This window comes from Austrofundulus limnaeus, unplaced genomic scaffold (assembly GCF_001266775.1).
Source record: "Austrofundulus limnaeus strain Quisiro unplaced genomic scaffold, Austrofundulus_limnaeus-1.0 Scaffold51, whole genome shotgun sequence".
Taxonomy (NCBI): Eukaryota; Metazoa; Chordata; class Actinopteri; order Cyprinodontiformes; family Rivulidae; genus Austrofundulus; species Austrofundulus limnaeus.
In genome coordinates this window covers 2,108,414-2,135,296 of record NW_013952453.1, presented here as the reverse complement: position 1 = coordinate 2,135,296, position 26,883 = coordinate 2,108,414, and the positions used below count along the sequence as shown (strand labels likewise).

The 26,883-nt window shown below is 38.0% G+C and overlaps 2 protein-coding genes across 3 annotated transcripts in view; one reads left to right on the top strand and one right to left on the bottom strand.

Annotated features, from left to right (window-relative positions):
* The window catches only part of mov10a (Mov10 RNA helicase a), a 16,891-nt gene extending 6,046 nt beyond the window's left edge, over nucleotides 1-10,845 (bottom strand). The window contains exons 1-13 of the mRNA XM_014008640.1: nucleotides 10,396-10,845; nucleotides 10,208-10,316; nucleotides 9,707-9,873; nucleotides 5,233-5,474; nucleotides 4,880-5,126; nucleotides 4,631-4,768; nucleotides 4,370-4,532; nucleotides 1,974-2,125; nucleotides 1,714-1,884; nucleotides 1,415-1,562; nucleotides 856-1,017; nucleotides 660-763; nucleotides 402-499 (exon numbers count right to left, since the gene is read on the bottom strand). Of these exons, the coding sequence (XP_013864094.1) occupies nucleotides 402-499; nucleotides 660-763; nucleotides 856-1,017; nucleotides 1,415-1,562; nucleotides 1,714-1,884; nucleotides 1,974-2,125; nucleotides 4,370-4,532; nucleotides 4,631-4,768; nucleotides 4,880-5,126; nucleotides 5,233-5,474; nucleotides 9,707-9,873; nucleotides 10,208-10,316; nucleotides 10,396-10,520 (2,026 nt within the window). The 5' untranslated portion in view covers nucleotides 10,521-10,845. The remainder of the gene's footprint in view (nucleotides 1-401; nucleotides 500-659; nucleotides 764-855; nucleotides 1,018-1,414; nucleotides 1,563-1,713; nucleotides 1,885-1,973; nucleotides 2,126-4,369; nucleotides 4,533-4,630; nucleotides 4,769-4,879; nucleotides 5,127-5,232; nucleotides 5,475-9,706; nucleotides 9,874-10,207; nucleotides 10,317-10,395) is intronic.
* Nucleotides 10,846-11,037: 192 nt separating this feature from the next.
* Nucleotides 11,038-21,886, top strand: ncoa5 (nuclear receptor coactivator 5). 2 transcript variants are annotated; one of them, XM_014008641.1, is made up of 12 exons: nucleotides 11,038-11,121; nucleotides 11,887-11,941; nucleotides 13,901-14,170; nucleotides 14,390-14,497; nucleotides 16,401-16,464; nucleotides 18,089-18,370; nucleotides 18,472-18,587; nucleotides 19,780-19,909; nucleotides 20,056-20,258; nucleotides 20,367-20,571; nucleotides 20,678-20,769; nucleotides 20,954-21,886. In XM_014008641.1, the coding sequence occupies exons 3-12, from the start codon at nucleotides 14,002-14,004 to the stop codon at nucleotides 21,505-21,507; spliced, it is 1,923 nt and encodes a 640-aa protein (XP_013864095.1). In that variant the 5' UTR covers nucleotides 11,038-11,121; nucleotides 11,887-11,941; nucleotides 13,901-14,001; the 3' UTR covers nucleotides 21,508-21,886. The 2 variants fall into 2 exon arrangements, with proteins under 2 accessions (XP_013864095.1, XP_013864096.1); XM_014008642.1 differs by lacking the exons at nucleotides 13,901-14,170; nucleotides 14,390-14,497.
* Nucleotides 21,887-26,883: the final 4,997 nt, after the last annotated feature.

The window sequence follows — 26,883 nt, the reverse complement described above, 5'->3', positions numbered from 1 at the left end:
TGTTCCCTTTATTTTTTTGAGCAGTAGTGTTCCCTTTATTTTTTGAGCAGTGTTTTTTTTCTTTTAAATGAAATGAATAAACTAAGAAAGAAAACGGACAGACGGATGAATAAACTAACTAAACTAAACTAAAACTAAACTAAAGTTTGTTTTCCTCCCACTTCAGGATTTGGACAACAAAATACTAAAAACAAGTCATTAGAGTTATAATCAGAGAAACAAACCACTAGAACGTTTCATAGAAAGGTTTACCTTTAAAACCAATATAAAAACTGATTATTTTAATACTGTATTTAATTTTATTTGACCTTAAAACATGCAAAAATAGCCTGAATGTTTTCATAAAACGAAAGCTCTTAAAACAAAACTCAATATCTGCTCTTAAAACACTCAATATTTACCTGCAACAGCAATTATACACTGTGGCTCTTCAGCTTGACCTGCTTCATCAACAAACACGTTTGAAAAATGGCCGATGGGGATCCCTAATGTCACAAGTCTAGAGAAAAACAACCACACACAAGATTCTAACCCAGTAAGACTTTTATAAAACAATACAATTACTAAAAACATGACTCACGAAACATTTTTTCTAATGTCAAAGCTGTGAACAAACTGTGCAGACTAGACTTCTATAAAAGCGCAAAAGTACCTCCTACCTGCCAGCTGTGAACAGAGTAGTCACAATAACTTTGTATTTCTGCAGAACATCCTTCTCTGGAAACACAAAATAACCTTGGTTCTTGTCCCAGTTACAGTATTTCTGAAAGACACAGCAAACATTTTACAACATCGGTGCAAAAAATAATAAAAAAAAGTACAGTTGTACAAAAAATATATATTGTGCAGGCTCACCAGGAGGCTTTGGGGGACACTGTTTGGGTCTCGGCAGCTGGCGTACATGCGGTAAAGCTGATCGGAATTCATGTACTCCGCCAGTCTCTCACACATCAAATCGGCTGCGCTGTTTGACGGTGCGCAGGCGAGGATGTGGGCTGATCCATCCTCCCTGCTGACCTGTGAGGCAAAACTTAATTAGGGATTTTTTTTAATAGTCATTGACTATCAGTAGTGTATATAGTTACATAAGTGAAAATTCGGTATTCTTTTTGGAACCACACTTTTACAATACATAAAAATCTTTTCTTGACACCTCATTAATGAATTCAAACAATCACGTAGTGACAAATGACAGGAAAAGTAACTTTAGATTCAGTCAATTTTTCTTCAAAGTACATTTATAAAATCTCTCCCCTATGGTTTCAGACCTCATAAAGTAAGACTAATACTAGAATTAATCCTAACAGATAATGATCCTCATAAAATCAGGTGGAATTATTATTATTTTAAACAAACAAGTCTGATTACTTCATCCGTAGGATGAACAAAATCACAGAAATCTATTACTTATTACCTGAGTTATGGCTTCGACCAAAGTAACGGTCTTTCCAGTTCCAGGAGGCCCAAAGACAATGTAAGGAGCAGGTTTTGATGATCCTGCTACGATGTGACAGACGGCATTACGTTGCTCCGTATTTTCCTCCAGCTGACGATTAAACATACTAAATAATAATGTAGAGAAACATATTTGTTCTTAGCGCTTCGTTTTCCTTGCATTAATGGAAAACTGTTTAAACTTTAAAGCACAAAATAAGACATATGAGATATAGAACTTTATCATTGTTTGCTTTGTTTGTTTTTTTTTATCCTGACCAGAGTTCTGGGAGGGAAATGCTGGGTTCTGCAGCACCAGAAGGAAACAGGACCTCCTTCAGCTGATGTTTTTCTGCAAGGTCCACGGCTCGATGCTGCAGCTTCACAGTGAGCCTGTTGAAGGTAAAATCTACGTCGAACTTCATTTTGGGGTTAAATTCACTCCACAACCTGAAATGAGGACACATGGGAAATGTGTGGGTAAGGTTCTGAAATGCTGTGAGCTACCGGCGCTCAAACAACTCAAGTCTAGCTTTTACTTTCGAGCGAAGCCCAGCTTCACTTGGTCCAGCTCTACTTTGTGAACATATCCAGTGTACAGCGTGATGGGTGGGGTTTTATCTTTAGATCGAGTCACTCTCAGGCAATCTCCTCGCAGTACAGAGGGACGATTTTCGGCAACCCCAGGGACCTGTTTGATGAAAATAGATACTTTCTTACACTTTATAACCCAGAAATCTCTATAYATGCAGTTTAGTTGCTTGAGTAAAGGTAAATGCAGTATTTGATATGAAAATTAACTTATCTAAAATAATAGTTTCATCCAAACCATCATGTCTGCTAGATCCTATCCCAACCAGACTGTTCAAATTAGCATTTCCATTAATAAATATTTATATTTTAGATGCACTTAATTTATCTTTAATAAATGGTTATGTGCCGCAGAGCTTTAAGTTTACTGTAATTAAACCTTTACTTAAGAAACCTGATCTTGATTCAGGAGTTCTGGCCAACTACARATCTATATCTAATCTTCCATTCATCTCAAAAATTCTTGAGAAATTAGTTGAAAATCAGCTACGTGAACATCTGGATAGAAATAATCTATATGAGTAGTTTCAGTCAGGGTTTCAAGCTCATCATAGCACAGAAACAGCACTGGTTAAAGTTACTAATGATATTCTCATGGCCTCAGACAGTGGACTTGTGTCCATTCTTGTCCTGTTAGATCTCAGTGCTGCATTTGATACAATTGATCACAATATTTTATTATATAGACTTGAACTTGATATTGGGATTACAAGAACAGCTCTAAAATAGTTTGAGTCTTATTTAACTGATAGATTTCAGTTTGTTAATGTTAATAATGAATCTTCTTACATCAGAGTTAGTCATGGAGTTCCTCAGGGTTCAGCGCTTGRACCAATCCTCTTTACTTTGTATCTGCTTCCTTTAGGTAAAATTATTAATCAGCATGGGATAAATTTCCATTGTTACGCTGATGATACTCAGTGATATTTATCCATGAAACCTGATGAATCCAACCACTTACTTAAACTACAAGCATGTCTTACAGACATAAAAACACGGATGACTCTTAATTTTCTGCTTCTAAACTCAGATAAGACAGAGGTTATAGTTTTTGGACCTGAACATCTTAGGGATCAACTTTGTAGCCTTTCACCTCCTCTGGATGGCATTAATCTGGCCTCCAGTTCTAATGTAAAGAACCTTGGTGTTATTTTTGATCAGGACATGTCTTTTAACCCCCACATTAAAAATGTTACCAGGATCGCCTTCTTCCATCTGCGTAATATCACTAAAATTAGAAACATTTTGTCCAAAAATGATGCAGGAAAACTGATTCATGCATTTATCACGTCTAGACTGGATTACTGTAATTCTTTATTATCCGGGCATCCAAAAACTCTTTAAGAAGTCTTCAGTTAATTCAAAATGCTGCTGCTAGAGTTTTAATGAGAGTTGGAAGGAGAGATCATATTTCTCCAGTTTTAGCTTCTCTCCACTGGCTCCCTGTCAAATTCAGAATAGAACTTAAAATATTACTCCTAACATACAAAGCTCTTAACAATCAAGTTCCATCATATATTAAACATCTTATTGTTCCATACTTTCCTAACAGAGCACTTCGCTCTCAGACAGCAGGTTTACTTGTGGTTCCTGGAGTTTCTAAAAGTAGAATGGGARGCAGAGCTTTCAGTTATCAAGCTCCTCTCTTGTGGAAACACTTCCAGTTTCTGTCCGTGAGGCTGACACTTTGTCTACTTTTAAGATTAGACTGAAGACTTTCCTTTTTGATAAATCATATAGTTAGACTTAAGTTTCCAGAATGGTTCTTCATTTCTGCTGCTACAGATTTGGACTGCTGGAGCACAAACTGAGCACATTTCTTCAATCTGCTGTTGTCTTTAGTCTCTCTTGTCTACATGTTTATTGTAATTTTTTCTATCATGTTTTTTCTTTGTCTCTTCCAGAAGAAGATGCACCTGGACCAGTTCTTCTGTGTTTGCCTGTGTCTCTTTCCTGTCCCTCAACCAGCCGGTCGAGGCAGATGGCCGCCTGCCCTGAGCCTGGTTATGCTGGAGGTTTCTTCCTGATTAGCAGGGAGTTTTTCCTCTCCACTATTTGCTCAGGATGGGAGACTGTGATGAAATGATTCAACGCAGCCTGCTGGTTTCTTCTTTAGGTTATTCTTTTTATGTACAGTGCCCTGAGACAACGTATGTTGTGACTTGGCGCTATATAAATAAACTTGAACTTGAAAATGTACAACAGCAACTGGGTTAAGCTGCCTTAAAAGCAGCAGACATGACAGAAAGAAGCTTAAACAAACCTCAAAAWCTAACAAAAAAATCTATCTTGAATCACCTAAAAGATTACAAATAAACAAACATGTACATATGAATGTTTTTACTTTCAATACGAGGAGTTCTTTGTTGCGTTGATCTTGGGTCATGGTTTGATTGCGGAGGTTGTACTTTCTGATGTCCACTTTCATCTGGATCTCCTCCAGGTGCAGCAGGAGGTGGAATCTGCGGGAGTAGTTCTTCATTTCCAAAGGAGACTCCAGAACCTTTCTGGAAGAACAGGACAAACACGAACAGGAGCTCCATTCCATAACTCACTCTTCGCTGAAAAACAGGATTGTTTGACTGTATTTAGGTAAGGATCTCACTTCACAGATGCAAGGTTCTGTTTGGCTGCTGTAGAGAGGCACTGGACGTCCTCCATTCTGTGTTTAGTTAGTTCTGTCAGGTACTGAGGACACTTATAATCTCCGAGCTTCACGATGACCGTCATCTGACATTTTGCTCTGAAATTGACAGAAGGAATATTTGAAGGTTATAAAAGAGATATGCATTAATTTGTTATTTTGTAGAAGAGCACTCCATTTTCCTGTAATGTAGGTTTTATGATAGCTTACTCTTGAGGTGGTTTTCCCTCCACAACTTTCGTAGCAGGAGGTTTGGGTTTGGTCCGCTGGAATGGTCTATAGGGAGCTACAGGCCCCAGCTCTGCCGCCAGCGAGGTTTGGACCGTAGCTTCAATCTTCCTGACAATGCAAAACGTCTCTGGCTTCGGCAGGTCAAGACAAAACTCAAAGCAGATGGTGGCAGGGAAATATCCGCACTGATTAAGGTTGCAACGAACAGCTAAATCATAGTGCTCATCTGAGAGAGGGGGAAAAAAGACAGTAGGAATGAATACATAACCTTTGACTGTTTTTGTAAACGTGTAGTCTTGAAAGAGGCAGATGATAAGAGTTTCTTGTCTCACCAGGACAGAGAAGAAGAGAACTGGCTTTTGTCACTTTCCTTTCAGCCTCTAAAGTGAAACAGCGAACTCGGTCAAGAACAGTGTAATTGGTGAAGTAGATGTAGTTTGGTCCTTTGTTGACAACGTGGAACTTCACAACGAACGACTCCTTCTGGACATCCACAGTGAATTGAACCTTTCCATCCCTCAGTTCTGGGTCGGAGGTGATTACAATTCCTTTCTTATCAGCTGACATCTGTTTGCTGTGAGGGACAAACAGAATCAGGATCAGGGTGTGTATCTTTGCATTTTGAATCACGTTTAACCTACTACAAACTCTAAAGATGCAAAAAGTGAAATAAAGTGGATAATCTTAAATATATGTACATGTGCACTTCATCACAGGTAAATATGTGGAGTAATTTAATGTTATGAAGAAAATATGGTGAACATACCACTTGAAGAACTACTAAACAGGGTAATGATTTGTCAGAGAATAATAATCTTGTAGAGGAACCTGTTTGTTTATTCAGAAATAGCTCTATCAACGGTGGACACAGAGGTTGTACCGCTTCACTAGTTCTGACCCGGATYGTGACGAGAGAACAAACCTTAAAGATATCACCTTAATGGGCAGGACTCAAAATTATGTTTACAACGTGAGCGGTGTGTTTCTTTAACCAGATTAAAAGAAAAATTGCAAGCAATTGATTAGGAACGGATTACAGGCTTTCTTTTGACAAGTAATTAGCTCAAAATTAACAGTCAACAGTTTACTAATAAACAATTTATCARCTCATCTCTAAACAAGCAGTCATTTCAGCTTCAATAAAAATTTTGAACACAAAGTAAGCTTGAGGGTGTGTGTGTGCTCAATCAATCTGTTAGTTCGAGAGAGAGAGGAAAAGATAGTGAAAGTGAGCAGTTMAGCAGAATTTACACTAAGCAGGGTTCCACTAAGTTTTTAATTAACTCAGTGACGCGAGGTGAGGCCAGCGGTGTGGACCTTGGGCCAGCCAGCTGACGCCAGGTAGCAGAAAATAACTCCTTGTCCTACCGTGTTTGTTTGACACAGACGGTGAGGGGAACAACAGCGAAAGCCGAGTTGATTGACGCCCACTTTGTGATGGCCAGCTGTGGACAGGAGCTCTACACTGCGTATCACCTCTGCTCACACGGATGGAGTAAAACGCGGCCGGTCACGCTAGGAGAGGCAGGCAGGAGYGATCTTTCATCAGGCAGTGCTCTGATGAAGAGTTGTACGCCGCAAGGTGGGTCAGCTGGCAGCGGCTCAAAAGTAATCCMAAAACAGGAACTCTTGGAAAATCCAAGGTAAGAAAATTTTTTAAATGTTTCTTCTCGTGAAAATTGGCTAAGCGTTGGCAGAGAGGCTGAAAACTTGCAAGATGTTTTCAGCGTAAGATCAGCAAGCAAAACCGAAAACTTCTCAGACTAGACAAAACTCCCAGAGAGGAGAGAGAGTGGGAAAAGATAAGAAAAGACAAAATATGAGCGTGTTTTGTCAGGTGGGTTTGTGCTTGGCTGGAGACAACAGAAGCAGCTTCATCTGGGAACAACCTTGGAGAAATATGTTTCATATCAGCACAACTATAACACATTTCAATGTCAAATAAAGTRACACGACTACTAGTCTAACATAAAAATTACTGGTGATTACGATGATGATTACTGGTTTCTGGCACCAGAAAACAAAATCACAGAGATAAAAGATCAGCTTGGCTCCTTGGGTCCAACAGTTAAACAGAACATTCGAAACATTCGAAGAACATTCGAAACATTGGAAACCTAGGAGTCAACATAGACTCAGATCTGCCCTTGGATAAACATGTTAAAAATCTGGTTTCATCATGCTTCTTTCAGCTCCGTAACATTTCAAAACTTTGCCCTATACTGTCTGCCTCTGACCTAGAAATGCTAATCCACGCCTTTGTCTCGATCCGCCTAGACTATTTCAATAGTCTGTTCACCTGCCTGAATCAAAAACAACTTAATCGTCTCCAACTTGTACAAAATTCAGCAACAAGACTTCTAACTCGCACTTCGAAACTCTCCCACATTACTCCCATCTTATCAGAGCTTCACTGGCTTCCTGTCCACTTCAGACTCGGATTCAAAATCCTAGTTCTGACCTTCAGAGCCCTACATGGCCAGGAGCCCAACTACATCTCGAGCCTCATCTCCTACTACAATCCAACACGCAATTTGCATTCACAAAATCAGAACCTTCTATTTTCTATTTTCGTCCCCCCTACCCGTCTCAAGACCCGCGGAGACCGTGCTTTCTCCTCTATGGCTCCCAGACTTTGGAACGCTTTCCTGGCCCATCTGCGCTCCCTTGATAACACTGACAYCTTTAAAAATCAACTAAAAACMCATCTATTCACTCAAGCATTTAGCTGAAGGTATCCTGCCRTCCACAACATAATCCTGAACCTAAATTTCCTTGACTGCAAAACACGTATTTTACTTCAGACTGGTATCGATTCATTTACATCTTATACGCCATGACCATCGACTCCAATYAGTTACAGGCAAGCCTATCTATTGTATATACCTTAATTACTTTTTCTCCTTCATTGTTATCCCATGCCCCCTACTATTCCAAAAATTTGAGAAWGTRTTGACCTGAATTTCACCATTTGTAATGTAATTGTCAAGTATTTCTSTTTTTGTAAWGTAATTGTCAAGTATTACTGTTTTTTATTTGTGTTTGATTATTGTACAGCACTTGCTGCCAACCAACTCTTTCTATATTGACTATTGTACAGCACCTTGTGAATTCCATTTCAGTGAAAGGCGTGCTATAAATAAAATTTTACTTACTTGCTTACTTAAAAATCAAAGACTAACTAAATGACTCTTCTCATTATGCAAGCCATAAAAGCATTAATATTTGTGAGAAAATTAAACAGAACATGGTCATACAAACGTATTTTGAGTTGAACAAAATAAAGAAAAAGAAAACAATTTATGCATATGAAATAGACATTAAACAGACCTTTAAATGTTAAAGGAAAGTTTTTATTTTTATTTTTTTAAATTAAAAAAATCACTATTAGCATGTGCATGAGGGGTGCCCTTGGGCACATTTGAAAGCTAGCRCAAACAGAAAAGGGGCAGATGGCACATTATATGCTACTGGGGCTGTTATGAATACTTTTCAGGGAGAGACAGGGAGAATGTTTAGTTTATACGCTGTACTTGGGAAGAAAGTTTCTTTAGGAGAACCATGTTGGCCTGTAGAGAGCAGGGGAGGTTGAAGAGGGTCAACCACAGGGCCAGCCTTACTGTGAGGTYAGGGGGTTCTCTACAATCTAATATCAAATATTGGCAAAATAACACAGAATGCAGGGCTAGATTGACATTTTATTGCTTGGTGGGTCAGTTAATCCTATTTATGAGCCATCCTCTGAACATATTAAAACYAGCTAGGTTGAGTTTTGCAAAGTTCCACCGTGTTTTAGAACCGCTTCTTACAGTGATTTTTTTTTGGCCGTTTATTGGCAAATACTTAAATTTCTTTACATACATAACAATATTTAGCATATGGCTGGGCAATGTTGCTGAAAATGTGTCACAATATGAGCGTTTCATTAGTTTTTTGTTTTACCTATGTGAAATAAGGACAAAGATAAAAAAGGTTGATTTATCCTGCCAAACAGGTGACGTGACTTTTCCTCTTTTATCCACAACTTTCACTTGAGCTGTTGCACTCATTTTCTCCTTTTACTCCACGTTGTTTTTATTTTTTATTTTTATTTTTAAAGGAGTTATAAGGCACAGTGACAAAACATGAAACTGCTGCACATTACTCAACAGGTTGTTGCTAGCTTACCAAAATGTAAGTGAGTTAGCTGATGCCACCAACCTTGCTTTGCTGGGCCGTGAGAGGTCGAGTGGCTAAAGCCATTCCTCTGCCTAAAGCCCTTAGAATGCTGCGCAGTTCTGGATCAGAGTTCATTGAAATTATCAACAGTCTGCTGGATGCATTTTCTATTGATATTGATCATGTCTTTCGTGATACATACAGTTTTTGATTTTTGATTTATTTATTTATTTGCCCAGCGCTAATTTAACATGGTGTTTCAATTAAATAGTCTAAGATGTTGCTGGAAGTTTGTATTAACACTTTTTCAAGGCACTGAGCTCAAAATTCTGCACAAACCCAGCCTTAACATTTGGAGAAAGTTGATCAAAAATAATCAAAAGACATACATGATATTTGTTTAGTATTTATCATCTGATTGCTRATAAGGAGCTTGCAGGGATTCCATCTGTGTTGGCATTAATTATTTCCTCAAACTGGCCACCACAAGTTCTAGGTTGATATCTGGAGTATCCCTGCTGATTCTGTGAATTGTTGTGTCTAACTTTTAGAGGAATAAATCAAGTGCAGAAAGGTTTGACAAGAAAAAGGATATTGTTAATGGGGAAAGACAATCCAGCATTTCACTGAGAACAGACTWCACCGTACCTGTGCTTTTTCATCATCTTGATGACTCGTGTGGCCTTTCCCTTCTTTGAGGTGCGCTTTGGAGGTGCGGACGTTTCATGCGACTCTGCTGTTTTCTGACCTCTGTCACTCTTCCTGTGTTGTTGAGAGGACCCCACAACATTTGACTGGTCAGAGGACACTGCAGCCTGCAACAAAAACAGGATGCATCCTCWTTTGATTTTCTTTGAGTCAGCAGAAAAAAAAAAAAAACATTCCCAGACTCATCTCAGCAGCTCTGACAGAAATGAAGTTTGCCCCTTAAATAATATGAAATATCTTACTCCAACTTAAAACTTTCCTTTTTTATAAAGCCTTTTAACAATTACAGTGTGTTATGTTTCTTAGCTAATGTTTTATGTTTTTGCTGATGTTTTATTGTTTTCTCTTTCTRTATAACTTTGCACCTTTGTAAAGCACTTTGTGACCCTCTATGTCTGTGAAAGGTGCTATATAAATAAACTTTTACTTTACTTTACTTACCCGAGGTTTAAAATTTCGTTTGAATTTCCCATTTTTCACACTGATCTTGTTGGACATGTTCATAAGAGCGTAGAAGACACCGCCGAAGTTGGGGTGTTTTGATCCTTCTCTGTGAACAGGTACGTATTAAAACCAATTATTATCCCACACAGCATCATGTGACAAATACAGTTTGCGTGGGAGCCTACCTGCTCCTAAACTCATTGTTGTAGATGTTTCGAATCTCTTCTTTAGTGTTGTTGGACAGTCGGTCTCCCAGAAACTCAAGGAAGAGCAGTCCGGACTCTAAACACTGTTTTAGCTTAGACATCATGTGCCCCCACTTATTTATTTATTATTATTTTTTTTTACAGGCCGCGAGTCTTAAAATGAAGAAGTTCAGATACAGGCTTTAAACCTGTTGTTTTCCGTAGTATTACTGTCAGCGGTATAAATGTTCACATTGTATGGTCTAAAATACCTGTCAGAATGTGTGAAAAGCGCAAAACTTCCGGAGGGAAACGTAGAGGTGCGTCTCATACGTGGAAGTAAAACGAAGTCCGTGACACGACACAAATACGTAGTCGAAATAAACTATATGATGACATGTATTTCTATGTTTAAACACCAATTAAAGTGTCTTAATTAAAAACCCCGTGTCTGTCTACTCTACACGGGTATTTCTAAAAACTAACACAAACACATTCCCTTCTGGACTTCCTCCTTGTTTTGGGTGTGCTTCATTCATACGYCGGCGCGTCCAGACGGATGATTCGACCGTACAATTTTGTGTGAAGCTGAAGCTCCTCCTGCAGCGATTACAGTTGTTTAGGGTTTTGCGCATGCGCATGCGAAACGCAAGAGGTAGCAAGGAAATCAGCAGCGTTTCGTGTGGCCTTGGGCGACTGAAAATACAAATAAAATACACATCGAAGGTACGTAGGAATCTGTCCTTTATCTATAATAATAGCAATACTTGCAGCGATTCCTATATGCACACGTAACTGCTCATACAAAAGTAAAACAAGCAGTTTGGTGTTGACATTTACAAATAGAAATAGCTAATAAGCTATTGCTAACTTAGCTACATGCGGCTACACCGCAAWACGTAAAAATAAGCTCACGGAATGKMTCTATGCATCCGWATTAATCATACTTYTCAAATGTGGSAGTTTCGGGTTAAATAATACATAATCCGTTTTATCTCCTTATACTKTTGGAAATTGTACGGCATCTGTTTCAGAAAATATACAGGCCGCTTAAAATGGAAGCCAAAATGGCCGGACACATAGAGACAACTGCAAAGCTAGTTAGCTAACAAAGTGCTAATGCCTGCTGCCGCCGATTTCTTTCTTATCGCAACTTCTCTGATTGATGATTTTAATAAGGCGTTGTGAGATTTCCTGAACGTTAMATTTATTTTAGATTAGTTTTGTAATGATCGATTTTCATAAGACATACAGTGAGAAAACAGTTTGTAAATTTGTCTATTTTATAATGAAATAATTTTCGGAATTCTAGGATCTTATAAATCCACATAATGGGAGTAATGTTTGAATCAGTTCGTGAGAAACAAGATGTTGCTGCATATAACAAAGATTCAGATACTCTATTTTTCTTTAAAAGCAAAACATAGRCAATTTAGAGCATTTCAAGTGTTTGATATCCTCTAATGTTTGCATTTCTTGGTCTGATTTTAGGCTTTTGGACCATCAAAACTAAGCAAGGACTGAGAGCATCCACTTKCAATTTGAGGTATGTAAAGGCTCTGCTCTAAAAATAATGTTAGTTTCTTCATTCACTTTTGTGTAATTTGGTTTTTAAGTTTGTGCTGTATGGGTTTTGTCCGAAAATGTTCACAGATTATTATTATTTTTTTAATTAGCTCTATCAGTACCAATGGAAAACAAACATTTTCTTTGGTGACTACAAGAACCATGGTTTTATTTAAAGAAAATTTTTGACATTTTCAGTGGACTGCACTTGTTTTGTTTCATTTCAATAAATCCCCTTTTTTTCAAGATGGCTCTGTTATTTCAAGAGAAGAGGACTTTTGAAACAAGCCATTTATTTTGTGCYGTCGAGTTATCTCTATGCTTAGATAAAAGACAACTGGTCCAAAGAGTCAACATTGTCACAGGTTTAACGACTCTTAAGTTTCGTAATGAAATTTGTGGAGTTCTTGACTAAAATTAAATTAAATTTTGTGATGGGCAAGTAGTGTTTAATCATGCACACTGCACTCTATTTGGATAATTATCTCCAATTTATTTGTGTTTTAAATATACATACTTGATTATATTTTGAACTAGAATAAACACATGGCTRTTTAATATTTTTGCCATACCTTAACATGTCTACAATTTAAATCAGACATTTTTTTTTATTTCCATGAGATATATCTTTTTTTTTTTCTGTGATGTTTGTCAGTGAAATGTAGTCTGTGCCCAAAACGGGAGGCCGGGTCCTCCGAAGGACCCGGTCGAGGTGGGCCGAGTCCTTGGTAGACCACGAAGACGGGAAAAAGGTGGCTGAATTTGYACGGTCTAGCCTCCCATCCTTACCCCAGCGYACGTTTTGTCGCCTAGGAACCGTGACGACGCTCAACAGGAAAAAAAAAAATAGAAAAATATYAACATATTATTGCAGTGGTTCCCAAAGTTGGGGTTTGGACCCTGAAACATCAAGGTGGGGTCCTGAAAATATTTTTTTGAATTAATTACACACACAAAAGAGGCAAATAAGAACATTTTTTCCCTTTTTGTTTTTACAAAATAATAAAATTAGTGTACTTAAAATTGACAAAAAATAGTGTAATAAATGTTACTATGCTCTGGTTTATTTGACGTGAAAACAATGCTCATCAACTGACAACAACTGGGGGCTCAGGTCTCTGCTGCTGGTATTCTGTGGGTCAAAAGCTGAAAAGGTTGGGAACCACTGTTTTAGTGTTATTAATATCACAAAACAATAAAATTAACTTAAAGGTAGTATTTAAAGAACTAATGGGCCTGCCGTGGGTGCATGTTTATTTCGCAGGTTTTTTTTCTGACAAAAATAATATTTAAAAACATCTATACAAATGACAAATTTTAACACAGCCTCTTGAAAATTAAAATTTTTATGCTGCCATATTTTTTTTTTAAAAAGACATTATATCTTGCTTCGTCTGCCATTACTAGCATAAAAAACTTCTGGTAAGGCCAAAATGCATTATGGGATATGGTAGGCCAAGAAGGCTCCATCGGACCCGTCCTTCAGTTCGGGGCAAAGGAAGGACGCATTTGTCGGCCGCATCGGAGGAGTCTTCGGTTTTGGACAGCCTCCATTGTGTCGCTGTGATGTAAGCGGCCGAYGAATTCAGCCTTCGGAGGACCCAGCCTCTCGTTTTGGACACAGCCGTAGACTGAGTACCATAATTAAATTAACTATTAAATTTAGATGGACCTATTAAAGAACTGGAATAATAATTCAAAACTACCTTGTTCGCATTTTTAACAATCAATTGCAACTAACAAATGGATCGTTTGCTATAACTGCTCAAATTATTTGTTGATCCAAAATAAACAAAAAGTAGTTGTTTGTTCTTTTCACGATCTTTTGCATTTTCTTTGTTTGACCATTTCTGTGAATTTGACCTGCAACCTTTCCTCCACTTAACTCTTGAATTTTGAAGGAATTTGATCTCTTCTTTTACTCACTGACATGTTTCAGGATTGAGGACACTTTAACGACAYTCGTTCGCACGCAGATAAAACCCTTTCAAGCATTTGAGGTGCACGGAGAAAGAAAACGATAAACCTTGGGACCTAGTCATGTCTCGCAGAAGAAGTCGCAGTTCCTCTCCCGTGCGATTCTCACGCACCTGCAACAGTAACGATCCAAGAGATTTGGAGAGAAGAATTTTTGTCGGAAATTTGCCAACGTCCGACATGACACACAAGGATTTGGAAGACCTGTTCGCCCCATACGGGAAGATTATTGGTTAGTAAACATAAAAGTGTTGAGTGGCCGGTGGTAATTAATGACGATTTTTCTCCTGGAGGTTGTCGCTGAATTAATTAAAATTATAGATGTTAATTTAAAGACATTCTCGCATTTTGTTTATTGAAATGAGAGAATGTTTATTTTGGGCATTTTTTTTAAATGGGGAGATATTTAAATGTATTAAAAGGTTTTGCCCTTAAAATATTCCTCTTCCAGGCGTATCCCTGTTGCGAGGGTATGGATTTGTTCAGTTTGAGCGCATTGAAGAAGCTGAAGCTGCAAGAGCGGCTCAAAGAGGGCGAATGTATAGAGGTTACAAGATAGGTAAGCTTTAAATGCAAAAAGTGTGATTGTATGGTCATTGAGGATTCTAATTGTTTGGTGCGTCACCAATGAAATCAATAAAATTTAATGCAAAATTTCTGATAAACATGATTGTTCTCATGTTTCTCTTCTTCCAAACCAAATCACTACCTGGCTCTATCATTTTTGTTTTTCAACAGCACATGCTTGCGCGCAGACACTTAAATCTCAGGCATAAAAGCAGTTGCATCCAAAATTGTGAATCCAACTTTTATTTAGACCGAGGATGAAGTTGAGTTCCTCCTACTCATTGAAAATSTTGCGTAACGCAAAAACACTGCTATCTGCCATTGTTACTGTTCATTTACTCGTGCAAATGCAGAAAAAACTGTCTGCAGTCATTTGTAGTGCTCGCACTCAATTTCACATCGTTGTTGGACGTTGCCTAAAACCTCCACTCTGAGACCTGGATTCAAAATGCTTCGGTGTCAGAAAAATGGACCGCTTTTGTCGYGAATACGAATGGCTGAAACTTAAGAATTTCTGTTTTTTCTTAAATGCAACATTGTGTAATCAGGGCCTTTAAAGATGAACACTTTTGTGTGCTTTAACAAATTAATAGGACCAGATGCAACACCTTCCCCTAGTTTTTTTTTAAAAAACAGATGTGACATTGATGTTATCTTAATTAAATCCCGTTTTAAACAATGGGGTCAAAGAACAGTCAATGACAAACTCTATCGATCACATGTGTGCATCACATGTTAGAACCATCTTACCCGCTTTCTTCTGTGTTACCATGGGATGGCTGTAAAATCATTTTATAACCAGGCTCCAAAGTGCAAAACATAGACATGGTTTTCAACACTTGAATGAGGATGCAAAACCTTTTTGTTAAAGCTACGGTAGAGGTTTTATTTTGCTTTTCCTTTTTGAGGTTCTAGCTACCACTGGCGTTTTTTTCTGTCCTCGGGGTGGATCTCTGTGAACAACTTACACATAGTTGCATATGATTCTTGTCAAAAACATTTTTATCCTTCAACTTCATGGAAGCTGAAGTACTTCCTAACACTGACTTTCAATGCAAAAGTTGACATTTCACATCTTGGTCAGGCAACTCATGTAAAAAAAATAAAAGAAATTTTGAAATATTTCATTAGATTCAGAATCATTCATATCTTGATAATGATGGTATGAAAATGCACCAGAAAAAAATAGAATTCATTATTTTTTTAACTAATAGGAAACGATAATGTCTGACGTTCTTTGACTTGTTAAAATAACCAACTTGCTGGTAGTAAATAGAGTGGGACGTATTGGACTTGGACATAACTGCTGAACTGTGCAAAAAAAAGTATCTTGTAACCGAGAAAGCTGGGGCCAATCAAAGTTCACATCAAGTGTGTTTCAAATGTGTTGCATTTGTTCTTATTGGTTCTTTGATGTCACACTTTTACAAAATTGAAAAATAATATGAAGCACAAACGTGAGGTTTTTTAATTAAAAAAATCTTACAAAAACCATCCAACTCTATGCAGAGAAATATATTAATACTTTTATGTCTTTAAATCATTTTTCTTTGATTTTGGTCATCTTTTGGATTCACTTACATCACTGACAACTTGGGATTTTTCTTATTTCTACCCAATTCTTCTTACCATGTTCAAGACAATTTGGAGCAAATTTTGACAGAGTAAAAAATTATTTTGCTTCTTTCTCTAATTCGCTCCATAGATTTGGCGACTCAATTTGGCGACTCGACTTGCCAGGCGTTGATCAATGGCAAAAGAATTTTCAAATTGCGACGGTGGTGCTCAATTTTATTTGGATCGTGAAAGTGGCACGGCCTCTCATTCTGCGTGAACATCATGAGCTGATCTACATGTCACTGTTGTGTTCAACGTTTGGATTGATTTATTTTCAGATGTAAATATGGCAGTGGAACGACGGCAAGCTAAACCTCAATCCCAGCAGAGCCCTCCACGAAGGTAAAGTCACGCAAAAAGGGTGTGAAGAACTACCATCGCCTTTGAGCTGTCGGTAAAAAAAGCTCATTTAAATTTTTTCATCATCTGCCGTTTTCTCTAATGGTCAAACCCCGCAGTTTGGAAGCTGGCCCACCTAAATGATTTTCAATGCTTTATTGAACGGTCAACATTTCACACAAGGTTAACATTTCCTGATGTGTTGAAATAAAGAGGAGAGACATATCGGTGTAATAGTGTCTTTGTCTTAAATATCCTTTGTGTGGTTTCCATACATTTTTTTTCTGGCAAAAATAAGAAAAACTATTTCCGGGAAAATTTATTTTAGTCTCGCCTACTTTGCCTTATGCAGATTCATGTTCTACATTCTGGTTTTATGTGTTTGTGTTTTATATTTACTGTAATCACTTAACTCTGAAAGACACCTGTTTTAAAGCCAAACAATGGTTTCCAATAATAGAAAGTCTACATGAAATGTAAACAGACAAACCCATTGGTGGTGGTTTATTTAATTTTATTTTATTTTATATTTTTGTTTTCATTTACCGGTATTTAAACACTTTTTTTAAGTTGTTGCTAAATTTCTTTTCATTGTAATATTTGCAGTGACTTTGTCATTTTTCACTTAAAAGAGACCCATCATTTATTAATCGGTGGAATAATGTATGATTCGCTTGCGCGTGAACGTGATTCAGTTATGGGAACTTATTTTTGATGAAAGGTTGACCCTTGATTGTGGCGGCACTTAAAACGTCTCACACTGAACACCTGTAAACAATTCTGAGTCAGAACTAAATGTGTGTGTATATTGGCGTTGCGGAGGGTGGGTGAGTGGGTGTATGTGTTGGGGGGATATGGGGGGAGAATATTGAAATATTTTATTTTTCAATTTAACAATTTGATTGCGTATTGTAAGTTGTTTGTCGAGGACTAATTGTTAAGGTCACAATTTTTTTTTACGCCTTTATCTCCAGGATATTCAGAAAGGGGGAAAAGAAGTATAACCTCTAATTTACTCATTCTTTTTAAATGGAAAGTTTTTCTCATCAAACAGCTGAGGCTTCCCTCGTTAATCTAAGGGAGTTTCTGTAGAGGGCAAAATGGTGAACCTCAATAAGTTGGACCAGAAAATTTGCAATGGTAATGAAAGGAGTCTTCATGTTGCAGAACACGGATATAAAACAATAAAACTCATTACTTTTTTCACTTTATATGTATATATTTTCTTGTTTCCCACAGCAAAAATAGTTAAGGGGATGTTTACCCACAGTTTTTGCCCAAACTTTTTTTTTTCTGATTAAAAAAAGGGGACATTATTAAAAAAGAAACACTAATAAAATGTTTTTTTCTCATAGATTTTTTATATAAGAAAATAAACCACAATAAATGCTAAACAGTTATTCATTTTAAAAAAATACCGTAATGCTGTAGAGTTGAACCTACAAAGTAAACTACCAGTACTTTCTCTTTGAACATGCTGCTTTAGCAGCTTTCCCACTTGGGTTTTTTAGATCTGACTTTACACAAGTTCAAGTTCATTTAATTAAAGTATCTAGTTTAAGCTTATTCTCTTACTCCCTGTACTTTCTTAACTGTTCTTGCACTAATGGATTATGTTTTTTCTCAGGGCCCCGCCCCGTCCTCGGTCACGCTCACCTGTTTATTCACGTGATGGACGTGAGCCTCGTAATGGACGTGAACCCCGGGACAGCCGTGATGCAAGAGACCCTGGTAGAGATCTTGGAAGAGACCCTGGTAGAGATCTGGGCAGAGATCCTGGTAGGGATCTGGGCAGAGATCCTGGTAGAGAGCCCAGACCAGAAAGCCATTCTCGAGACCCTGATTATCGTTATCGGTCAGGGAGCAGAGACAAGGATATTAGGGGCCCTCCGCGGGATCCTGCGTACAGGTGATTAATATTTAACCCATCAGTTGCAAATCATAAGTTCCTGCRTTACATTCATATCTGTTATCTGATCTAATTTTATTTTATTTTTTTCATTACCACAGAGAGGAGTATGATCGGTATTACCGCGGTGGCAGTGCTGCTGAGGAGTATTACAGGAGGAAGGAAGAACCCTTCAGGGAACCCTTTTTAGATCCCTGGAATGGACGCCGTGAGCCAGGTAATCAGGGTTCATGCAGATCCTTAAAAAGTCTTAAAAGGCATTGAATTCATCAATCCAAAAAAAGGCCAATGTGAAACTCGTTTTGTAATATGTTAATAATGGTGTCATATCAAAAATGCATTAACTGTTATTACAAATTTTGATGTCACATGCACTTAAGGTTTCATCTATAGCAAATTGGGGTTAAGACCCCACTGTGGGTCCTAAAACTCCAAATTTTGGGTCATTACACTGACTGCTAAGAATGTTTTTGCTATATTTGACAAAAGATCAGTTAGATATGGATAAAAACAATTGGTCTGTTAGCAATATTTGAATACTTCAACCAAAAATACTTTGATTTATGAGTTTCTGCTAAAGTTTGATTTTTTTTTTGTCATTTGTGTTTATTATGAAATTGGTCTTAAATTTAATTTCAGTTGGCATTAAAGTCTTAAAAAGTCTTAAATTTAACTTGCTTTGAACTGTAGGAACCCTGGTAATGCACACCGCAATTCTGTCTTTTCTTATTTGTTGTAAAGGAAACTGTTTTCCCTTTATTAGATTTTTTTACTTTTTTGTTTTATCTTTTAGTATAACTGAAATTTTGTTTTGCTTTCCTTTACAAAGTGCATAAGTTTCCAGATAAGTACTTGCTAGGGTTGGGCATAATCGTATCGTGTGCAATTAATCGTCAGAAAAACAATCGATTATTTTTTGGCACTTGACGATTAATACGATTAATGTCACCAGGTCAGTCTGCTCTGTGCTCCTCTCTGCTTCAGATATGACCAACATTAAAAAAAGTTCTGTAATTTATTTATCTATCAACAGAATTTAAAATTTGATGTGTAGCTTGAAGTCTGTAATTTTGACACAATTTGGAACAGATTTTTATGAAGAGCAAATATTTCCCACTACATTAATCATGTGACTAGGACATAAAGGTTTCCAGGGACTCCATGGGGTTTAATCGTCAAATTAATCGTTATTGGCTAAATACCACAATTAATCGTGATTTTTTTTTGCCAATATTGCCCAACCCTAGTACTTGCTCCTATTTACATTTGATATTAAAAGTGCAACTACAATATCTATAAACCGAAATCATAACAAACCTGACGATTTTACAGCTAAGTGAAAAGTACTCTAAATGAAATGAAACTGACGCAAAAAGCCGATTATCACCTTTATTCTCGGCAAACATTAGATGATCGAGCTCGACCTGAGGAGCGTCGTCGTAATGAACTGTATCGACAGTACTTTGAGGAACTCCAGCGGCGCTATGACACCGACCGTCCTGTTGACTGCTCTGTGATTGTTGTCAACAAGGTTCAAAAGTAAGTTCAGTTTTTGATCTTTATGGGAAACACCTCTCATTTCAGATCAAGCGTCACGGTTAATACTCAAGTCATGACATGTTTTTATTTCATATTGCTTCTGTTTTCGTGTGTGTGCGCTTGTGCTTTCACTTCCAAACCAACTGTCGGGAGTACGCGGAAACAGTCGGGCGGAAAGTCCGGGATTTGGGAATGGTGGTGGATCTGATTTTCCTCAACACAGAGGTGTCCCTTACTCAGGCTCTTGAGGATGTAGGCAGAGCCCGCACTCCTTTTGCCATCATCATTACCCAGCAGCACCAGGTGCACCGTTCCTGCACCGTGAACATCCTGTTTGGCACCCCTCAAGGTAGGCCAGCACAACAATGCACGCCTGTTTGCTGAGTTTGTTGTAAAAGGTTTCGACCTTGTCTATGTTCAATTACACTCTTGCTTCTCCATGTAATTATTGTCATAGAGCATCGCAACATGCCTATGCAAGATGCCATGATGCTGGTTGCCCACAACTACGACACCTACAAAGTCGAAAATCGTGAAAAAGAACGTGAAGAGATTGCCAGGAAGGCTGCCAAGATGGCAGATGACGTGTTACTCCGAGAGGCCGACAGAGAGAGCCATCCCACTTCAGTGCTCACTTCCATCACTCTGCTCTCTGAAAACAGGTATTACACTTGTCTTTAGATGGTTAAAAAATTATTTAGTCTAGTTAAAAAATAGATTTTCCATTCTTTAAACAATAAATTTTCACTGTGTGTGGTTGCTGGTTAGGTTTTTAACCCCTGAGGAACTGGACCGTCTCATTGCATACCTACAAGACAAAAGAGCCCGCCTTGTTCGAGGCTCAGCAGAACCTCTTGCAGGTAACCATTTCATTAAAGTGCAGGTTTGCATGAAACAATATGTGTGCACTAAAGTATATCTAACAAGCTTTTGGTGAATGTTACACCTTAAATATCCCTCTATAATTGGTGCATATCTAGAATTGTTCATCTGTARGTTGCAGAGTTACCGCTCAGCAAACTGTAACAATGTGTTCTTCTGTAGCTCCAGTTAGCATTGGACCTTCTGCAGGAGCGCATCACGATGTCCCACCATCGGCTGCAGGACTTCCTCCACCGTCTCGCCCTCCCGCTTCATCGAGTCATCTGTCAGCCAGTTCAAGTGCTCCAGCTAACCCGAATCATCAGCAGGAGCTTCAAGCTAAAATCCTCAGTCTGTTTAACAGCGGCTCGGGGCCGTCACCAGGAAACAGCGGTGGAATTCCTTCTGCTGGTGCCCCCCAGCCACACCCCTACAGCTCCACTGGTCCTTCGCAGAATCCCTCCCGCCCACCTGGTCCTCCTCCAGCCTCATCCCAGAGCTACAGCTCCCCACCAGGCCGCATGCCCGGAGCGTCAGCTGCCCAGAGACCCCCCGTGGCAGCCTCGTGCATCAATCTCGACAACCCTAGTGTCCAGAAAGCTTTGGACACACTCATTCAAAGTGGACCGTCCTTCAATAATTTAGTGGGCCCAGGGTCCACTCAGCAGCCACCCCCCAGACCAGCACCCAGCATGGGCCAGGCCCCGCCCATGCCCATGTATCCTCGCCACTACTGATGAGCTGTAATGAAATTGTGTGGTTCTGCTCTCCTGTTACAAGTAGACACCACATCCCTGTCTCTGTAACTGATTTACCAGCTTTGTATCTGTGGACCGTAGAGCCTTTTTGTAAAGGTTTTTATTTTTTCCCCCCTAATTTGTTTGTATAATTGGAAAATTTACTCAAACCCACATAATGGTCTTTTTTTTTTTTTTCAAATATTTGCCTGCAGAATTTTACTGTCTTTTTACAAACCAGTTAAACAGTGGGATTATGAAGTACCTTTTGGTTTTCCATTTGTTGTCTGTTAAGCATTTTATAGTTTTGAACGGTGTTGTTTCATTTGTACATTGTTAGCATTGTCCAAATAAAACATGATTAAAAACTCCAGACACACTTGCTGTAATAAAATGATATTGGTTTATTGCATTTTGTGCTGACAGATCTATAAAATGGAACGGGTATCACCAGAAGCCATAGAGATAAGCATTTGAAATGTTGGATAGAACTATTTTACTTTTTTGTTTTTTTAAATGTACCATGGATCACACAATAGATAATAGGTCTTTTTTTATTTTAGAATATTTAACTTACACTAACACAGAAAATAAACACCTCCACACTAGCTGTATTTTGATTTATTTACATGTTGCCCCTTCCCACCCTTGCCCAAAACCACCCCCGCCCCCAGCAGTTACAAGTGCACGTGTACACACATCCACACTCCCACAGAACTGAAAGGAAAACACTACAGCTTTACCAGAAGACTGGGTACAGTGTTAAGGAAAAGTCATGAACAGTTCAGAATTAACAAACATTTTTTTCTTCTAGAGAATTTTAACACAAGTGTGTGTGTTGATTATTATCATCTACATCAGTTTTCCAAGCATCCATACAAAATATTTTCAACAATTCCAGTGAATTAAATCCAATCTTGGCAGATCTGGATCTTTTCAAATTCAAATATCACTGAAAGCTTCAAGTATTTTAAGGGACATTATGGGAAACATGCATGTTGTAGTTAAAATATTTAAAGTATCTTAAAACTTGGCCTATAGCACAAAGATTAAAAACAGAATCTGGAGAAGACCGATGCCTCATTTATTTGAATAGAAGTGAAATAATCTTAAAGGGCCAATATTATGTGTTTCTCAGGCATACATTTAAATACTATATCATAATAAAGTATCTATGTCACCTTTAGATGTTATTAAAATGCTGTTTTTATGTTTAAATAGAAAATAAACTTATCTTCTCATCACTTCCTCTTCCAAATGCCTTGAAATTGGCTTCTGTCTCTTTAAGAACTTCCTTGCTTCCGTTTGCCCATGGGTGGGGGGGGTATGCTATGATGCAGTTTACTTGGCATCTGAAAATACATTTCCTCAAATGTATTTTTAATCTGAAAAGAGCTTCACTGAGTGAGAACTATTGTTAGGATCTCAGAAGACAGGTTAAGTTTCACTTTCGGTTTTTCACCCGAGAGCCTGCAGGAGTCATGGGCAGGAGGTGGGGAGGTGTGCTCCGTGATGAGGAAGTTTGGCTTAAAGACACGTCCCAGGGGCGTTTCTAGTCCCCACCTGTCGTTTTGCTCCTCAGCGTGGCTGCCTAAAGTCACTGCAGGATTTCTCAAACATGCATGAATGAGTCAAAGCAAGGCTTTGTGCATGTTTTTTATGACAGTATAACATTATAACATGATATAAAACTCAAAAAAAGTTGATTTTACATGACATTGCCCCTTTAAGTTCTGTAAGGTGGCCAGCTCAGTTCTGTGTTCCTGTTTCCAGCTTGTGTGCTAATTTTGCACCAAGAAAGCACCTTTCCCAAAATGTCCCAACTATTTCTTCACAGGTCGTTTGGCCATAAAACGAAAGCTTTTGGCAAATTAAATATAGGTTTAACTGCAACCACAGAAAGGTGGTCAATCTACAGTTCAGGTTTGGCAGCAAACACCTTTGAAACAGCTTATATTCAAATTATATTTGACATCCACCATTCATAGTTAAAATAGAAATAGAAAGTTTTTTGTGGATTGCTACACATTTTCATAGATGAGTCAACATATATAATTTTTTATTCTCGTTTGAATTTAACTCACTGGAGCACCCACCCACCCCCAACACCTAACTGAAATAAACTTTGGTAATTATTTGTATATAACTGACACAATAAGAGGACTTTAATAGATCGAGCATTAAAAAATAGAATCTTCTATAGTAGTTTGGGATACAATAGGCCAGTCCTAACAGAAGGTGAAATAAAATACTACTAGAAAGAAAGAAAAAAAGTTTCAGACTGATAGAAACAGAATATTTATATATCACAAACACTCAATATATTTTCAGCACACGTTCAGGGTTGCATGCATGCACTGAGTAACACAACAAAACCTGGACTGGGACTCTGCTTGGACAGCTTTTGACAGCCACTTGAGTTTTTTTTTTTTTTTTCTCATCTGACTCCCAAAATGATGAACTGTGTGAAAAGTGTGATCATCGTTTTTCCACCTGTCTGTGATCCACCAAAGGGTATAAATCTGAGCTGCAGACAGTGTGCCTTCTCTGCAATAACCAGAGATCAGTTTTCTGTTCCTCTCAGCAGGACGGCCTCCTCAACCCGGTAACAGATGTGTTCAGAGCCCTTAATATCCAGTTAAGGATGGAGACTGAGTGATGATCACCGGCAGGTTCTTCTTCATGCTACAGTTGTGCAGGTGACAGGTCTGATCTAAATCATGGATCAGTTGGGTGGTGGGTAGGCAGGGAGGGTGGGGATGTGCTGGTTCCTTAAGTGGACTGTCTCTTTGTTGTGCAAGCAGAGTCTGTGCCAGAATTGGAAGCGCAAGTTTTATATTCTTTGATCATTTTTCAGAATTGTACTGCAGTCACATTTAAAATATAGAGCCGGGGTGGATATTTTGGTGGCAGGGATGAGGGTGGGGGATAGATCAAGGGGGTCGAGGCAGATGTGATGAGGAGGGTGGCGGTGGGGATTCTGGGAGAGCTCACCTCACAGATTGGGTGAACAAGCACATTAAAATGCAACAATTTTTCTTTTAAAATAAATTCGACAGAACAAATGGGGGAAAGTAAGTTATGCATGATAAAGTGTCTAGGAAAGCAAATGAATTCAAAAGGAAGTTTGGGTGAGATGAATGTTAATTGGAGCTTGTCAGACAGCAAAAACAGGCTGTAATACACGCTTGTGCCACCAGAGGCCGCTGTGAGACCGTCTACAGARCAGGTTGCTGTTAAACAGACTGCTGCAGACTGTCCCATAGGGAGCACTGTCTCAGCCACATTTAGATTCAACACTTTGGATCTTTATGGTTAATAAAAARGACCTGTTGACAAAAGCTGAAATTAAGTCAGGGACTGCTGACACCTTCAGTTTTATATAAATATRAATATGAGAAAAGAAAATGAGGTGGGAACAATATTGCACGTGATCTTACAAAAACTCCAAGACTATGTCCACAGTGCTAGAACAGTGTACAACAAAAGACAACAACAGTATGTTACAGTGTTTCTGACTTTAGTAATATATATATTTACAAAAGTGAAATGACCCTTCCAAAGGCTCATCTATTCACAAACAAATTTTTTATGACGTTACATAAAAGTACTCGAGAAAGTTTTAAATAGAACAAGTAAAAGTGAACTCATTTTCTGTTGACTTCTTTCTTTTTTTTTAATACATTGGTTTTTTTTTTTGCAAAAAAAAACAAACTTGTTTTCAAGGTTCGGCCATGAGAGCGACTGGCCACCTTTCCCCCCACCACGCTGCACGTTGAACATGTAAGTCGGCACTATAGAAACCACTAAAACAAATATTGCCACACAGTACCATGCAAACAGCAATTATAAAACATTTATATTTTCAATAAATAAATTCCTTTTCAATAAACATCTCCAATAAACRTCAAATATCTGCTTTTCATGGATAAATTTTAAAGGCTCAGATGATGCAGGCGATGCTGTAGATATCCCTAAAATAACTGCGCTCTTTTAAAAACTGCTGCGAGCAACTCCCATGTCTATGACAAGCATGATTATGAAAAAGTAAATATAAATCCTACCGATTTGGCACTGCAAAATCTTTGAAAACTAGAAATAGCTTCTTGTTAAGCATCAAATATGTCAAAGGTAGTTGTTTTTTTTTCCCAAGCAGCATTTATCAAATATATCAAAAATTCTCATATTTAAACATGTTGGCAGCTCCTGCCAGGTCTTCAAATACCTAAAAGAAATTCACATTGTGTTACCTTGAAGTTGCTTCTCTTCAGATTTGGGATAATGAACGATGAAGAGAGCAGTGAAAAAGAAAAAAAAATAGAAGGATGAAGGATTTGCCCGCAGTTGTAATAATATTGCATCAAGATATTTAGTTTTCTATTAAAACAGAAAGCTAGCTCTGTCCAGGAATTACATATGTATACAAGTACAGCCTAGATAACCACCGCCTCCATTGATATGTTTATTTCTATACCCTTATTCTCTTCATCTTTAATTTTAATTCATCTCTATTTACAGTACAAATAAATCTATAGATACTAGCAGCATTCACAACGTATGATCAGACATTCAAGCAACACTAAAAACGTTAAATACGGTTTTTAAATAGTTCTAGAAACTAATTTGTTTTGCTTTTCTACATCGTATATACTATGTATATATAGGAATTTATTTATATTTATACCTCTACTACAAGTGCAAATGACCAAAAATAGTTTTGTCAAGAAAAGAAACGAGAAGTTAAAGTAAAGTGACGGCTGTTCATCGATCAGAGTGGGATGATTCGGGATTGTATCAGACTTACGAAATCTACATATACAAAATATATGTGTAAAAAAATAAATAACATGAACACGTGAGTCCAGATTCCTCAGCTATTGCACATTCCTTCCAAAATGCACTTCTCAAACCGAAATATGATTCGCGTGTGTGGCTCAAAATCCTCGCCAATCTGGAGGTTAGAAAATCTGACTGGAGAGTCTACTGCATAGAGGTCATTCTTGTGGACAAAGTGAGGTTTTCGTASCTACAGAAACCGTTGTCCTTTCATGTAGTGATTTTTTTTTGTCAGTAGGACCCTATAAACAAATTACTGATCGATGTTCAAGCGTCTCGTCGTAGTTTGAGCAGAAGCTTCAGCGGCGGAGTGTTTTTTCGAGCGCCGAACATGCAGTCTTTAATTAYCTACAGGGTGACTTTCAACGATTGTATCGCTTTTCTGTTCTCACATCAGATAACTTTGTTTTTAAACAGCACACTYCATTCTCTTGTACTGGAATTAATAGATTTTCTTCACTATTACTATTTGAAAAATTCTTTGATATGGCACATTTAATGTATTTGAGTTTGGCAAAACAACTATACTGTATATATATA